At 41.3% G+C, this 14,550-nt stretch overlaps 2 protein-coding genes and 1 long non-coding RNA gene across 7 annotated transcripts; 1 reads left to right on the plus strand and 2 right to left on the minus strand.

Annotated features, from left to right (window-relative positions):
• Nucleotides 1-21: 21 nt before the first annotated feature.
• Nucleotides 22-4,191, minus strand: LOC116917503 (B-cell linker protein). Of its 3 annotated transcripts, XM_032923001.2 has the most exons (12): nucleotides 4,064-4,191; nucleotides 3,716-3,995; nucleotides 3,563-3,652; nucleotides 3,323-3,490; nucleotides 2,978-3,241; nucleotides 1,650-1,736; nucleotides 1,507-1,584; nucleotides 1,321-1,422; nucleotides 1,074-1,259; nucleotides 856-1,013; nucleotides 665-780; nucleotides 22-523 (listed from the first exon to the last, which is right to left on the minus strand). In XM_032923001.2, the coding sequence occupies exons 1-12, from the start codon at nucleotides 4,169-4,171 to the stop codon at nucleotides 520-522; spliced, it is 1,641 nt and encodes a 546-aa protein (XP_032778892.2). In that variant the 5' UTR covers nucleotides 4,172-4,191; the 3' UTR covers nucleotides 22-519. The 3 variants fall into 3 exon arrangements, with proteins under 3 accessions (XP_032778892.2, XP_032778894.2, XP_032778893.2); XM_032923003.2 differs by having other exon boundaries at nucleotides 22-780; nucleotides 3,383-3,490; XM_032923002.2 differs by having other exon boundaries at nucleotides 22-780; nucleotides 1,650-1,733.
• Nucleotides 3,112-5,533, plus strand: LOC116917520. Its single transcript, XR_004391170.2, has 3 exons — nucleotides 3,112-3,250; nucleotides 3,332-3,525; nucleotides 3,590-5,533. It is a non-coding gene; the product is annotated as an uncharacterized LOC116917520 (long non-coding RNA).
• On the minus strand, nucleotides 4,623-12,828 carry LOC116917495 (actin-binding LIM protein 1). Of its 3 annotated transcripts, none has more exons than XM_045168874.1 (18): nucleotides 12,691-12,828; nucleotides 11,866-12,606; nucleotides 11,217-11,496; nucleotides 10,247-10,428; nucleotides 10,013-10,139; nucleotides 9,793-9,886; nucleotides 9,620-9,709; nucleotides 9,408-9,557; nucleotides 9,162-9,236; nucleotides 8,794-8,989; nucleotides 8,562-8,727; nucleotides 8,266-8,479; nucleotides 8,047-8,190; nucleotides 7,812-7,974; nucleotides 6,894-6,967; nucleotides 6,685-6,757; nucleotides 6,254-6,618; nucleotides 4,623-6,143 (listed from the first exon to the last, which is right to left on the minus strand). In XM_045168874.1, exons 2-18 carry the CDS (start codon nucleotides 12,323-12,325, stop codon nucleotides 6,030-6,032), a joined length of 2,967 nt encoding a protein of 988 aa, XP_045024809.1. In that variant the 5' UTR covers nucleotides 12,326-12,606; nucleotides 12,691-12,828; the 3' UTR covers nucleotides 4,623-6,029. The 3 variants fall into 3 exon arrangements, with proteins under 3 accessions (XP_045024809.1, XP_045024808.1, XP_045024810.1); XM_045168873.1 differs by lacking the exon at nucleotides 6,894-6,967 and adding an exon at nucleotides 7,339-7,430 and having other exon boundaries at nucleotides 12,691-12,826; XM_045168875.1 differs by lacking the exons at nucleotides 6,894-6,967; nucleotides 9,162-9,236 and adding an exon at nucleotides 7,339-7,430 and having other exon boundaries at nucleotides 12,691-12,827.
• Nucleotides 12,829-14,550: the final 1,722 nt, after the last annotated feature.

The raw sequence follows: 14,550 nt of genomic DNA on the forward strand, positions 1-14,550 counted from the left end.
GTATTAGTCGCAACACGTAAACTGTTTTCGTGTCATCCCCAATAAGTGAACGCGCTTATTGCTTTCCATATACAAGGGTGCTCAGAGAAAACATAATTCAAGACTCTTTGGTGGGTCTTAAAAAAAATGGAAGTTTAACGATCGGCACGTGTAAACGGAAACGTGCAAAAAAATATGAAACTAGCAATCGTGGGAAGAGAAAAGGGTTGCAGTCAATTGATCGTGACTAATGCTGAACACACGCAACGGCTTCGACAACGTTCATAGGAAAACAGAAAATACGACATCAACTGCTGCAAATTTCATAACGGTTACATGGTGAGGTGTTGCTACCAAATTATAGTAAACATCTTACAAGGCGACAAGTAAATAGCAAACAGGCAGAGAGTTCATTTAAAGAAGGCTAATATTAAACGAAACGATATTTACCTGCACTTCTCTTAATACTTTTTCAAGATTTATGATCCTCTTCACGTGATGCTCTCACCCAAGTAAATATAAATTTCCAGCGAATGCCGATCAGCTAAATTTAGTGAACAAGTAACTAGTAGGCATTGAACGTTTTTCAAAAGAAAAAGAACAGAGGCGAAGGTCAAACTTAAAAGACAAGTTAATGACCGCTATCTGCCCTATCGATACCGATGATTTAAAGATCCTCTCTTACGTGAAGGTGGATGGCCAGCCGGTAAGGCGGGTTGTCCCGGTCACTTTGGAGCCCGAATGTAACTGCATTGCTTCGTTGTAATGGAAGTCAACTAGCTCATACAGTGTGTAGAAACACTGTCACACAAAACAAACAAGCCCTTTTTAGAAATTATTCAAAAGAATTGTGCGATTATCTTTAGATATAGTTACATTCTCTTCCTTCTTTTCGGTACCCAAAGCGATTTTGCCGTCGGCTCTCGAACGTATCAGTACGTGGAAAACGCGGTTGTTAAACTGCAAGCTCAACGTGAACGAAGCATTCGCTCCGCCATGCTTGGATGGCCGAATGAGAAAAGTTCCGTTTCCCACTATTCAAACATATCAATGAATTAAAACACTAAATGAGCTTTACGAATTGCAACACTTACGTGGTGCCAATATAGATTCGGCTTTTTTGCGGTCTACATTGAAGAACCACGGATAGTTAGCCATTTCTGAATCCGTTGATATATTGCTACTGCGTGCACTTCCCGATGGGCTAGTATGTTGTGACGTCGACGGTGATGGACTCCTGCGAATCGGAGGTAACATAATTTGACTTCCAAAGAACGGGTCTTTGAGAAAAATAAAATCATTAAAAACGTTAAATACTGAAAAAAGTCAATGAAATTATACTTGATTGAAGTGGAGCCGGACTCGGCCGGCTAGCAGGTGTCATTCGTCTAGATGAGACGGGTACGGGAGGTGGCGGGTACGATGGCGACGGAAGTGATTCGGCTAAGGCAAACAAAAACAAGTTGAGATATTTGAAAATAAAAAGAAACCTAAAAAGCTGATGAAAGAATAACGGGAATGTAGTACCAACACTCAGCTGTGAAGTAACGGACTGCTGAGATAGTTTGCGAGGGGTCGGGACAGGTGAAGAACGAGACTCGGATCCTATGACGTAATAGCAAACTTAACGATTAAAAGGAGTAAAATAAAGAGGGCAATTAAGGAAATACCTGATTGACTGAGACTTGACTCCGATGAGCATCGATTGGAAATCTGATTTCGAGCGGGCGGAAGAGGTGGAGTACCGCATGGATCTACTGTATAAAAAACAAAAATGGTAAAAAATAAAAACCTGTTATTTTGATAAATTTGAATTTGATTGCGAAACAAAGCGATATTTAGTAAGGGAATCCAAGCAAAACCAGACTAGAAAAGCCACCAATTTCAAGGGCAACAGACACGGCTACCCTATCGTTCGATGACCGCCTGATGACGCAAGTCTTCCACCGCCGAAATACAAATTCTATTCTCGTTTTCTAAGAACAGGACGAAAAAACTGAACCGGAAATCCCTCGAATTCTTTTATCATCATCCTATAAGACATGAACAATTTGCAGTTTTCCCACGTGAGCACTATTAAGACTACCTGCCATCAAGATGGAACCGGAAACCACAAAATGATCACACTTGCTCCAGGCCATACACAAAGGGAAAACCTACAAAACAAGTCCGAACTATTGTTATCTATTCGCCTTGACAATGGACTCTGCCCAAATTCAATGTCAACAACAACATTATTCTTAGATTTACACCCAAAACCTTTCTAATACAATCTCAAAAATCCAAACGGAATCGCTACCTGCCAAAAACGCTATCACTACGATAACATGTTTGTGTTTCTTGGACGCTTAACGATACTCTTCTTATCGTTTTGTCAATTTCAAAAATTATTACAAAAAGGGGATTTTGGCTCACCATGAACTGCCATCATAGCTAACAAGTCGCAGGGGCAAGCGTATTTGGGCACAAGTTTACGACGGATGCGCTGTGACCCACGGACGCAACACTCGACAGCGGCGCATCCGAGCCTCTTTAGTAAATTACGAGCGGCTGGACCGGCAAAGCGGAGGTATCCGCAACAAGCCATAGCCGTTAAAAGACTGAAAGCTTCATCCACGTGCTACGGATTCACCCTATCGAATGTGTAAAAATAAAAGCCACCTGTCTAATTTACTCTCTTTGGACGGCTTGGAATAAAGAACACGGAACTAGTAACCACATTATAAGTCTCTGATCTATAACTAACTGAAAGTCAATGCAAGAAACGAAGCGACTACCGTGGCGATATGTAATAGCCAAGATTGCCCTACGGGGGCAGGAGATAGGAAAGGGTGGTCCAACCGGCCATCTAATAACATAAAGTGCCCAAAGCAAATATGAAAGATGATTCGGGTACTACTACTTGCCAGTCTACAGACGCTGTTGAAGCACAAAGCGCGTTCTTGCATCAGCTCAATTTAGGTGCATTATCGTGGAAATTAGTTAGATAATTGTATACCTTGGGTAAGTTTTTCTTCGAGCAAACTACGCCAGTTGGTAAAAGTACTTTTTTTGCGGACTTTTCTTTTATTGGGAGATGAAACTTTGTTATCTACAAAAGAGGCGTTGGTAAGTGATGCGTCCCCGTCGTCACCGGACGAGGACTCGTCCGTCTGGCAGTCGGGTGAAAGCACTAGAGACGGGGTTCTTCTATTGTGAATAGTTTCAAACGAAACAGCGTCAATGGTGCTTCTTGTAAGGCTTTCCTCGTCTAGTTCGGTATCTGGCATGAGTAAAACATTCGCTTTAATACAGCATCTAATATTACAACCAATAGAATCAATGTCAACTTAAGAGTTCGTACATATTTCAGTATTTTCAGGATCTACGTATTCGGATTCACTGTGAACGGACGACTTCGTACATATTTCAGTATTTTCAGGACCTACATATTCGGATTCACAGTAAAGAGTGCTGTTATTTGCATCCTTTGACACCTGAACAAGGATTTTCTCCAATTTTTGGGTTTCATCTAAAATAAATGGCAAACAGCAGTGATTTCTCAGGGTGTGTTACAATTAACTGATGTCATATTCATACCTACCTTTTGACAAGCTCTTTTTTGGAATAGGTTTTTTTTGCAAGTGCTGCGGTTTAGGAGGTATGACTGGTAAATTTGGTTTTTTAGGAATTTCTGAGTTTTATATGAATTAATTGTAGTAAAGAGTGACTAAAAAATAATTGTTGAGTATAATACTTGGTTTCCCAGAACATAAAGTTCTGAGTGTAGGAGATGCAGCTGTAGGAATCTGTACAAATTCAAGATAGGAAGCTACTTTTTTTTGTCTCACGTGTGCTGTTACTATAGCACTTTTTCTGCTACTCTCAGATCCCAATTCATTTAGCAATGCTATTATTTTAGAGCGCTTTATTATTGGTATTTCCCAACTTGCCAATGTTTGATTATTTAAATTAAGGAAGGCTTCTCCATCAATCGAATTTGCTGCCAATGCAAATCCACACCCATGTATTCCATTCTGTTAAGAGTTGAATAAGTGTAATTTGATGACACTACTCTATAGCCTTTTTAAAAAATTTCACAAACCTCAGTCAGATATTTCTCCACTTCTGCTTGGTCCCATGAAACTATTTTGTATATCAAATCTGGATCACTGACTTTTCTTTGAGGTGTATTGAAACTCTTGACAGCCATTGAATCCAACAGGGAAAACACTTGCTCTACTAATGAGAATTAGATGTTGGAAGACGGCTTTATAGAAATAACAAATTTGCTCCACAGGATGTATGTTACCACGTTATCGATAAAGTTGGTTGCTTAAAATGCGGTTTCACCGGATTTCACTCATTTGACATGGGTGTGGATTGGAGCGGTGAGTCACAAGAAGGTCGATGATCCTGTTTTCTTACGCCTTTCTCTTCCATCATGATCACGACATGCTAAAGTAGTTTTTTTTTTATCTTGTCTATGCAAATTTCAATCAGTGCTTGTTATTGTGCGAAATGTCATAGGAAGTGATGAAGGTGCAGGCTAAAGAACAACCGGAAAATCCAAACGCGGGAATTTTCAAATGTTGAAAAGGAAATCGTAACTCCTTTTTCATAAGCACCATGTTTTAAATGAAAATAAAAAAGAAACGCAAAAATGAAGTCGATTACATGTATTCAAAAAAATGTTTGGGTTTCGGTAGAGAGTAAAATGACCTTTTTTGTTGCTTTAAATAAATGAATATTTTTTTTTCTTTTTTTTTTTTTGCAATCCAGAAGCGACTAGGACACAGACAAGGGAAAATCCAAAAGTAAGTCACAACAGTTGGGTGTGTGTTATTATAGAAATGAAGAACATTAGATGGAGGAAAAGTGAAATGCCAAAATGCTATTTTTAGTAGACGTTATAGGCAATTTTAAATACGAAAAAAGAGTGACGTCCCTCGAAATAGAAGAAAACCAGACACATCTCGTCCATTCTGCGATGAATGGTTTTTCGTTCAACAATATATTTTTGTTTTATATTTTACTTCCTTTTTGGGAGCACCTGCTGCCTGTTTTCCTTTGTGATGTTTAGAAAGCTGCCCACTTAAAAAGATTGTTTACAAGACATGGATATTGGAAACAGCTTGATTGCTCTTGAAATACCAAAACCCTATCAGAAATTCAAAGCTACCTTCGTTATACACGTGATCCAAGTATTCAGGCAATAATATTATGGTCAAGAAAAACTTGTTGTCGGGGATTATTCCGTTCAGAGGGAAAAGAAAGAAGAGAAGAGAAAGAAACAATAATTTGATAGCTCTATAGCAAAATATAATTGAATCTACTTTTTTTTTTTTCTTGTAGGGAAATTGATGCTGATCCAGTTTCCCCTCTCTCTCAAAAAATAATAGAAATAAACAGCGCTACTATTTCGGAGAGTTGCTGCGATTTTTATCCTTCCCATTTTTAGTGCCCATTAAAAAATAGTTGCTAATCATTTCCCTTTCTTTCTTTTACCAACAAAAATAAAAAAATAAATAAAATAAGATGTAAAAAAAAAAAAAATGCTTCAAGGCCGTCCGGATGAAAACGATTCCAAACAAGGTAAAGAAATCGTTCCACTTGATTTTTCATCAACTGGTTTGGTACTGCGATGCAATAATAACCAGTTTCAACTGGGTGTTATCAATATCATCGGTCTTCACGCAAAAACTCCTTTTTTTTTTTCTTCTAAAAAGAAAATCGTCGGTTTAGAATTTGCCAATTGCCGATTTTTTGTTTGTTTTTGTTTGATGAAGCTCCAATAGCTTCGCAAGAATGCCAAAAGAAAAATATCTTGTTTTCCGCCTACACTGATTAGGCGATGCACAAATCGATTGTCCTTACTCCACTTAGCAAACCATAAGCGTCATTCCTGCCCACCCCACCCTACCCCTATTAAAGAAAAACAAAAACAAAAAACAAAAAAAAACAAAAGCTAAATAACAAAATTCCATCAAATCCTTTTAGCGGTGTTGCTGCAGTCGAGGAATTTCGCGAGTTGCAAAACACGATCCACGTTCCCTCCAACAATTTCGATTTTAAAACAACCGGAAGCGTTTCTTGATTTCATTACGCTTCCAGGGCGGGATGCGGTAGAATTCCGAGCGTGTCATCTGGAAAATGGCTTCAAATTCTGTATCCGACAAGTGACGCTAGGAAAGAAAAAAAAAGATAAAACGAGAAGGGGGGAGAGAGAAGAAAAATAGAGTTTTTAAAATAGACCTGAAGGGTTGAAAATGAACAAGCGTAAATAATGCCTTACCTCTAACTGACAGCGATCGACGTCGACCGGAAGTCTGTAGTTGGTCGTAAACAACAGATGAGCTGGATAGATTTTCGGCGGCTCGTTGGCCAGCGCTTGTTGTGCAGCCAAAGCGGCAGCCGACATGTTGGGAAGGGAGCGTCGCAAATGAGTGTGGCCGCGGAAAGGAGCCGATTGAGGCGGAAGTGCATGGCTACTGGTAGTCGTGACGGGCATTAGCATGGGTCGGAAACCTTGTTGCGAGTGTGGACGCGGCGTGTTGGATACCATTCCGCCACCGCCCAAATGGCTACTGTACGTGTTGCTACTCCGCAGATCAGGTGCTAAGGCTCGGCGATCGGATTCCGTCAACGAAACGGCTGAAACTGAAACGCAATGAAACACACATTGAAACTGATGCGTTATTTCTGAAATTGATGAAGATAACTTACTGTCGGATTTGTTCGACCCGAAATCCGTGTGCTGTGACTGTTCAGCAAGTCCTCCTCCCAAAGCGTAGTCTCCCTTTACATTTTCAAATCCAAAAAATGGAATTTATGAAATCGATATACGTCAGATATGACGAAGAGCGAAACAAACAGACGATCTTATTTTCTTCCTGGATGGGGCTAAACTCTATGAAATTATAAATGACACCTACCGTAAATGTGTGGGAGCGTGGTGTGGGAGCGAAGCCGTATCCGGGTTTTGGAACATAGCGCAATGCGCTCACCACTATTTTGTCCATCGAAGAGGGAAAGACAAGCGACATGAACGTTATAAGGAGAAATGAAAAGCAAATAGGAAAGACAGAAGAATATAGTCAGACATTTAAGTGAGATAGATGTTGAGCAACAATGGTCAGTTCTACGTAAAATATTTACAATTTCCTAGACAATAGAAATACTATGGAAATAGTGGAGCTGGAAACGCGCAACGTAGGAAGGACAGCACAGTCAGCAAAGCAAACAACGATAACAAAAAGGCCCGAGACATGCAAAAGAAAGCTGTTGATCGTACCTGTTTTTTTTTGTTTATGGCGCATATTTTGGTGCCTGAAAAAGTCTTAAACAAAATAGAGCTAAAAAAGAGAAAAGCGAAATTACCATATAGTCTCCGCCATTTTGACGACCGTTGACGGGCAATGTGGATGACTTCAATGTGTAGCCAGGTCTAGGTGGACTGCGGGATGACACGACTATTTCGTTTGTTTGTTTGTTTTTTGCGTGTTTGTTAAAAACAAGTTGCGTCATGACAATAGAAATGTAAAATGAAAATAATAAATAAATGAAATCAACAGAATCCAAACTGAAATAACATCAACCACAGCCACACAATTACTGAATGCCTTTTCGTGACTATAAAAGCGAAAATGGCGTTTTGTTCTAAAGCAATCGAAACCAACCGGAACGATCAATGAACGTGCAACCAAACGAAAGTCACAAATCAAGCGATTTGCAAATAGAAATGTAAAAAAACAAAAAAAAAAAAAAGCGGACAGGGAATGATAAAAACAAACTGCATTCGGTTGTTTACAAATAAAGAAAGTTTCTTATGTCGTCATTTCTTTAGAAAGTACCATTATAGGTGGGAAGAGTGCCAATGGATCGACCAAGTGAAGAGCGATGGGTTGATTGCCTGTCCAATTCAGGCTCCTCGTAATCGAAAGGTCGCGGGTGATCCTTGAAACGGGAAGGCGATGCGTTGATTGGACTCTCGTAGCGCAAACGCAACGGCGGTTCCTGATTAACAAATCGATATACCATCAAATTAAGTTAGAAATACAAAACAATAAAAATCTAATCGACATTCACCTTGTTTGCAGAAGGAGTGCGAGAAGCGTTGCGCGGATCCAAGTGGCTCATTTTCCACTGGCGAAATTTCTCGCGTTCTTTTAGGTTGTGCAGAAAGACTTTGCCGATTCCCGTAGCGATTTTGGACAGCTCAGCTTCGCTTTTCTAAAAAAACAAAAAAACGATAACGTGGGTTATTCAGATGCGAACTGAAAATCCATTGAAATTGAAAAGAATTACTTTAACTTTAGGATCGTCAGGTGTGCCTTCGTCAATTTCGCCATCGACGACGTCTCTAGGTTCGTAGCTTCGATCGTCAAAATCGTTACTGTCCGAAACTGAAATCTTTTTAGAAGATTCAGACCAACGACGACGACGTTCCGGATCTGTGTAAGGATAGGGTGGGGCCGGGAAGTCGTCACGCTCGATACGTGGTGGATCACCAGGTCTTGGTCTGAAACAAATATACAGAAAAAAAAAGGATATAAAAACCAACTGATCCTTTCGCATACAAAATGTGTAATCAAAATATTTACCGGTTAGCGTTAGGATAGTGAGCCAACTCGATAGGTTCTTCGTTATTCATGTGAGGGGACTTGGGTCTGGGAGTCTCTCTTTCCATTTGATCCAGCAGCGCTTTCATGCCCGGTTTGTGGTTCAATCTGTATGGTAAGCTGCTCCTCTTATTGCTGAGACCACCGACTGTAACACGCAAGAAAATGAAATGAAAAATACTCCCCCCGAAAATTTAAAACTGTTGAAATTTACCCTGAGGTCGGTGGAAATGGGGCGACTTTGGTGGCCGATCGTAAGGATCGATTGGTTTCCTTAAATAGCCCATGGTAGGCTCTTCCGTCAAGTAACTGTAGGTGTACAAACGAGTGATGTCTTCTGGAGGTGCAGGACTCCTTTTGCCATAGTCGCGTAGGATCAGGCCAGGACTTAACGTTCGTGCTGAAGAGAGCTAAAATGATGACAGAGGAAAAGAGAGAAGAACAATTGCACAAAAGAATGGTTAATTGATTATGCCGTATTTGAAAAAGAAAAAAATGTTGGTGTAAGCATTTAAATACACGTTTTGGTTTAGACGTGGCAAACGAAAGACTGAGAGGAACTGAGTATATAGGGAAATTAACCTTTTTATGCATGCTACCATAGGGACTGGGACAAACGGAACCATTGACACTAGGGGTCCTGGATCTCATGGAAAACTAAAAGAAAAATAAATTAAATAATAATGAAAAAAAAAAGAAAACGAGGAGAAACAATCGAGCAACATCGTTAGACGTAGCTGGGATTTTATGATTAAAACAAAACAAAAAGCGTTAATTGTTTTTTTTTCTCATTGAGAAGGGTGGGGGGAGGGGAGATGGGAAATGTACTTGAAATTCGCTTCCGGCTGTCGAACTGAAACGGTCGTCTTTATCGTCTTGTCCTTGGTTTTGATTAGCGCCGTTCAGATACAATGTGATGTTTCCGTTTGTGTTTTGGCCAGGGCCGGGGCCACATCGCGGGTGCCAAATAGCTGAGCCCTACATGAAAGCATTTGAATGAAAGACGTGCGTTTGTTGCGTATCTTTAAAAATCAACTCACTTGAAGAAACATTTCTTCGCCATCGCCGAAAGGGTCGCCACATTTTGAACAACGGGCACAAGTCGGATGAAAATGATGGTTATCTCCGGCCTTCATTTCAAAACAAAAATCATTCGTTAGGTTCAAAGTGTCCTCTTCCCGACAAATTATCATAATGTGTGTCACATTCTTACCTGAAGGACTTTGCCGGCGATAAAGCGCTCGCAGTGGTCACACTTGACGCCGAATTGTCGCTGATAATCTTTCTCGCAGTAGGGCAGTCCATCCCTGTACGTGATCAAAGGGAAAATAATTTTTTTAAATCAACGTCCGTCAAAACGAATTTCGTTGTTTGTCTGCTAAAGAGAGACGGGAGGTAGCCAAGTGGCTGACGATGATAAATAGTCGACATACTTTCCCATGTACTCTCCGTGCAAGAGGGTGTTGCAAGTTACACACTTGAAACACCAGACGTGCCACTGCGAGTCTAACGCAATCAAAGCCTGGCCTTCAACAATCTCTTTTGCGCAGCCGGTGCATTCTGAAATTGGGGAAAAGAAAAAAGAAATGATTTTTTTTTTTCGATTAGTAAACAACATTCCTCAGTTTTTTTTTTCCTGATTATTTATTGATTGCTTTCACACTCACGCGTTGTCGACGATGACGTGTTGACTCCACTGTTCGAGACGGGCGAGCTCGGTGTCGGACTGGAACGGGCGGGTTTCATCGGCGGCGATGGCGTGGCCGTCATGACGGGAATTTGGACACATTTCGGACAGAGAACTTCTTTGCCTGTAAAGGTCACCCGTTCCCCTGAAGGAAACGGTTGCCTGTTTACATGGAAAAAGGAAATCAATAACGCGGCATTGGAAAATTATCAGTTTCGTCTGTTCCAGCAGTCAGAAACTCTTGAGATGACAGCACCATTTTCAAATGTGTTTCAAATCAAAAACAAAAAGAAAATCTATTATTATCTAACCGGAGCAGGCAACCCACTTGAATTGATCTAATGGCCTCTACTCTGTTTTCATTCATTTTCTGTTTGTACCCTATTGAAAATGCCCAATAACAAATCTTGATTTTCTAGGTTTCATCCCATTTTCCAGCGACTCTTTGAACAATCACGCGAACCGATTCGGCCCACATGTTCCGTCACAATGGTTGTGGCAAACGGGCTGGTTATAAAACACGAAAATTGTACTGTATATATTTTTGCGTGTAATCCTTTTGCCGGTCGATCGATTTCACCCGATTGCATTGTACACCGCGTTATAAAAGCTGACGCAAGGCAGAAAAAGCAGTTGGCAATTTTTTTCGACTACTACAGCTGGCCAAAAGAAAAAAACAAAAAAACAATTCGGCACAGTTGACCACTTCCTCTTTAACTGCTTGCCTCAAAACCACAGGAGGTGGTACCGACACTACCAACGATGAAATACGCTTGCGTACTACACAGATATTAACAAATAAAAAAGTGTGTTGCTTCCAGTCAAAGACCCCGATGGCATTCGAGCGAGTCGCGCGGGATAATTTTTGTGGGTTTCACCGAAAAAAGAAATGGCTGAAAAAACCCCCGAAAAATCAACAACAACAAAATAAATAAGAAAACGGCAATGACCTGCAACGGGCGCAAGTGAAGCAGCTGCTGTGGTACGTCTTCCCCAGAGCGGTGACCACTTCCCCTTCGACGAAGCGTCCGCAATGAGAACACTTGGTGCCGAAACGGTCCTGATAATCCCGCGTGCAATAGTAGTCGCCGTCTTTGCAAAAGAAGCCTCCCTGTGCCAAAGAATTCTGGCAGACGCGGCACTTGAAACACTGGATGTGGAAATATTTGTCCTGCACGCGAAGCACCTCGCCCGAGCATTTCTTCTTGCAGCTTTGACAATGCGTCTTGCCTAAATGATTGTAAAAATGATAACAGTTTTAACACAAACACACACACACACACAAAAATAGCCTAATAGAAAACACTGTCATTTGCAAGGGAATTTTGAATGTTAATAAAATACTCCATTCTACAGTTTCAATGTTCATCTACAGACGGATGTTACCCATTTCGACGGTGATCAGCTTCTCCTCGCAAGCTAATAAATCCCAAAGAAACAAAAGAATGACATTTGATAACAAAGTTAAAACAGTCTCTATAGCCAAAACAAAGAAGAATCGTTCCAGCTGAACGATATTTGAACGAGTTGGAGAGAAAAGAGCAGCGGGATTTTTGGCAATATTTTTTTTTGTGGCCGTTGGAAGAAAATTCTCAGTACCATAAATGATGGGTAATGTCTTTGGTGGTTTGGCCCGCTGCGCGGGTAACGTTGTCGGCCTGACTGGATTGACCGGAACGGACGGCGAGGGAGTGGGTTCGTACTGGATGAGAACACCTGAATCAGGTGATAAATCTCGCGATCGGATAACTACCAATCGCAGCAGATCGTCATCTGGCAATGTGGGTGAACTATCCAACGAGCTGGGCAAACTGACGCTATCGGTATTCGCTCCGGGACTGTACGTTTCTGAAGCCGCACGACCGTTGCTGTTTTCATCGTTCGGTTTGATGAGGGGTAAGAAAAGAGACGGTAACGACGGTTTCAATGCCACCTGGACCCGCCGTTTCAAACTCAATTGGCCATTGCTGTTATTCCGGCCATGTTCAGGTATTGGCCTTTGAGACGTCGGGCTCGGTTCGACCTTCTCGCCTTCCAAATTGGTCCACAGGATCACCATCTTTTTTTTGAAGGATTTTTGGGTTTTATGTATCAATTCGTTTCAAAAGTAATCCATTGGGGAGATGAGCACACTGCAACGCACTGCTTAAATAATAATGACGTCGCAAGGGAGAAAGGAAAAAAAAAAAAACTTTGGAAATGCGGACGGGATGAAGAAGCAGAAAATAGAATTCTCCGGAGTAGCGCACTTTTCCCCCTCTCGCACAACAACAAAAAATAAAGCCCTCCTTTTTTTTTTTTTAAACACAAAACAAAATTCCAATGGGGGTTGATTTCTTTCTGAAAAAAAAAACGAATAAATTTTTTAGAAAAATTATCTTTGTCACGCAAATGTCAAATTTCTCTCTATTTTATTTTTTTTACCAAATCGGGAATCGATGCTCACGATTAAAGGAGGGGACGCGGCCTGGCGAAGCGCCGTCGAACGCAAAGAGTCGACTGGACAAGAAACTTTTCCGAGCGTGCAAAGACGCTTCCTTTTATAACGTCGCGACGCCTTTCCACGCTATACCGAACGTAAAGGCTTTTTTCTTTTCATTTCACCCTCACACATACGCAACTCCCCCCTTCTCCTGCGGAATAAAAAAGCCCGGAAGGGGCTTTTTCTGTCCCTCCGGCGTCCACATATTTCGAATGTCTTGTGTGTGTGTGTGCGAACCATTTTTACTTCATGTGCAACGACGGCGACGCCAGCCATGTCCATCTTTCGTCGGCGCCACTACTACCACACCTTTTTCCCCTGCATGCTCGCATATGTGACAATAGTAGTGGTAGTCGTTAGATAATCCCTGTGAATATCAAATATCGCCTTTCACCGAGAATCAGAAAGAAAGGGGGGAAGGTCGTGTCATTCAATGCCTAAATTATTACCTCTCTCTCTCTGTGAAAATGAGAAACAGCTATTTTTCAGACAATTTTTAAAAGGCGTCTTGTGTACATGACGTCACGCTCCAAGTGGGGAAAAAACACACGAACCGGCGAGAACACGATACCAAAAGACATGACCGTGACGACGATTTCCCAAAAGTGCTATTACCGTCGGGATCAATTAGAATTGATAGTCTATGGATAAAAGATTATTAATTATACAGCTGTTGGTGAAAGAGAAGAAATAAAATGGAGTGGGGGGAGAAGATACGACACACTGCGGTTTTGGTTGGGTTCTGATTTACGTTTCTGTCCTCCATCTTCTTCTACTTTTGCCTCTCTTTTTTTTCTCGTTTCTTGATGCTTCTTTTGGCTATATTCGTCGTCATTTCGTTTCAAGGTTGGACTCGTTTCCTTATTACGTGGATATAAAAAGAAGAATAAGAAGCATTCCACAAAATAACTCACCCATGGTTGTTGTTTGTTGGAAAAGTTAAAGGAAGCAGCAAACTGGCGAAATAGTCGTCGTCGGATGTGAGTGTTTTTCTCCCACACTGGCACCAGACGGATAGGCACACACACACACTCTATACAGGCACACATACACACACACACCCACAGAGAAGTTTTTCGATGGCGTTTGTACGAGTATAGTAGAACGAACGGGCCGCGGTTAGATGGGTTGTTTTCACCTCAAGGCGACGCTTTAATTGCAATTTGTCGACCGCAGTTGTGTAAGGCGATCGGGCTGAGTGGACGTCAAGTGAATGGGTCGAAACAGAAACAGATCCAGACGATGGGAGAACGCAGCAGCACTGAACCGGGAACGCCCTTTGGGTTCGGCCGTCTGTGTCGTCTTCTGTGAAAATGGCACTGGGACTATGAAAACTGAACCGACTCGCAGAAGAGAAGGGAGAGAATAGGGGTCGCAGCCAGCGCTCCAAGCTCTTCATTTGTTTCAACATGGCACCATCGCTTGCGTGTCAGTCACTCAGACTCAGACTCTATTATGTTATTTTCTCTCTCGTCAAAATCCTTTTACTTTGTCTGCCATTTACCATTCCTGCCCAAAGAATAATTTATCAGCGTTTTACGAAATAGCTTGAAAACTTCCTTGCCTTGAAATCTTCAGGGCATTAAAAGAAAGCCTTGTGAAATTAAATACGTACAAAAAGGGAAAAGGAAAAAAAAGGAAATGGCGGTTCCCACGGTAACCGCAATTTACAGCGTATATCGATTGTTCCTGCATTTTTTATTGTTTCCCGTCGGCAAACGAAAATCTTTCAACGGAAGAAATTCCTTCCTCTTTTTTTTAAAGCATATAGCCACACTCGAATGGAGAAAACAGTTTACTTT

Source organism: Daphnia magna, linkage group LG2 (assembly GCF_020631705.1).
Source record: "Daphnia magna isolate NIES linkage group LG2, ASM2063170v1.1, whole genome shotgun sequence".
In the NCBI taxonomy this organism is placed as follows: domain Eukaryota; kingdom Metazoa; phylum Arthropoda; class Branchiopoda; order Diplostraca; family Daphniidae; genus Daphnia; species Daphnia magna.

Excerpts from the sequence above, each read along its gene's own strand:
- LOC116917503 (XM_032923001.2), bottom strand. The coding sequence starts at position 4,171 with ATGGCTGTCAAGAGTTTCAATACACCTCAAAGAAAAGTCAGTGATCCA. Across the intron at positions 1,260-1,320 it reads TCCGGCTCCACTTCAATCAA|ACCCGTTCTTTGGAAGTCAA; the intron begins GTATAATTTCAT and ends TTTTTCTCAAAG. Across the intron at positions 781-855 it reads CCGAAAAGAAGGAAGAGAAT|TGTTTCTACACACTGTATGA; the intron begins GTAACTATATCT and ends TTTGTGTGACAG.
- LOC116917495 (XM_045168873.1), bottom strand. The coding sequence starts at position 12,325 with ATGGTGATCCTGTGGACCAATTTGGAAGGCGAGAAGGTCGAACCGAGC. Across the intron at positions 7,431-7,811 it reads CACTCTTCCCACCTATAATG|TCGTGTCATCCCGCAGTCCA; the intron begins GTACTTTCTAAA and ends CAAACGAAATAG. Across the intron at positions 6,619-6,684 it reads CGGGTCGAACAAATCCGACA|TTTCAGCCGTTTCGTTGACG; the intron begins GTAAGTTATCTT and ends ATTGCGTTTCAG.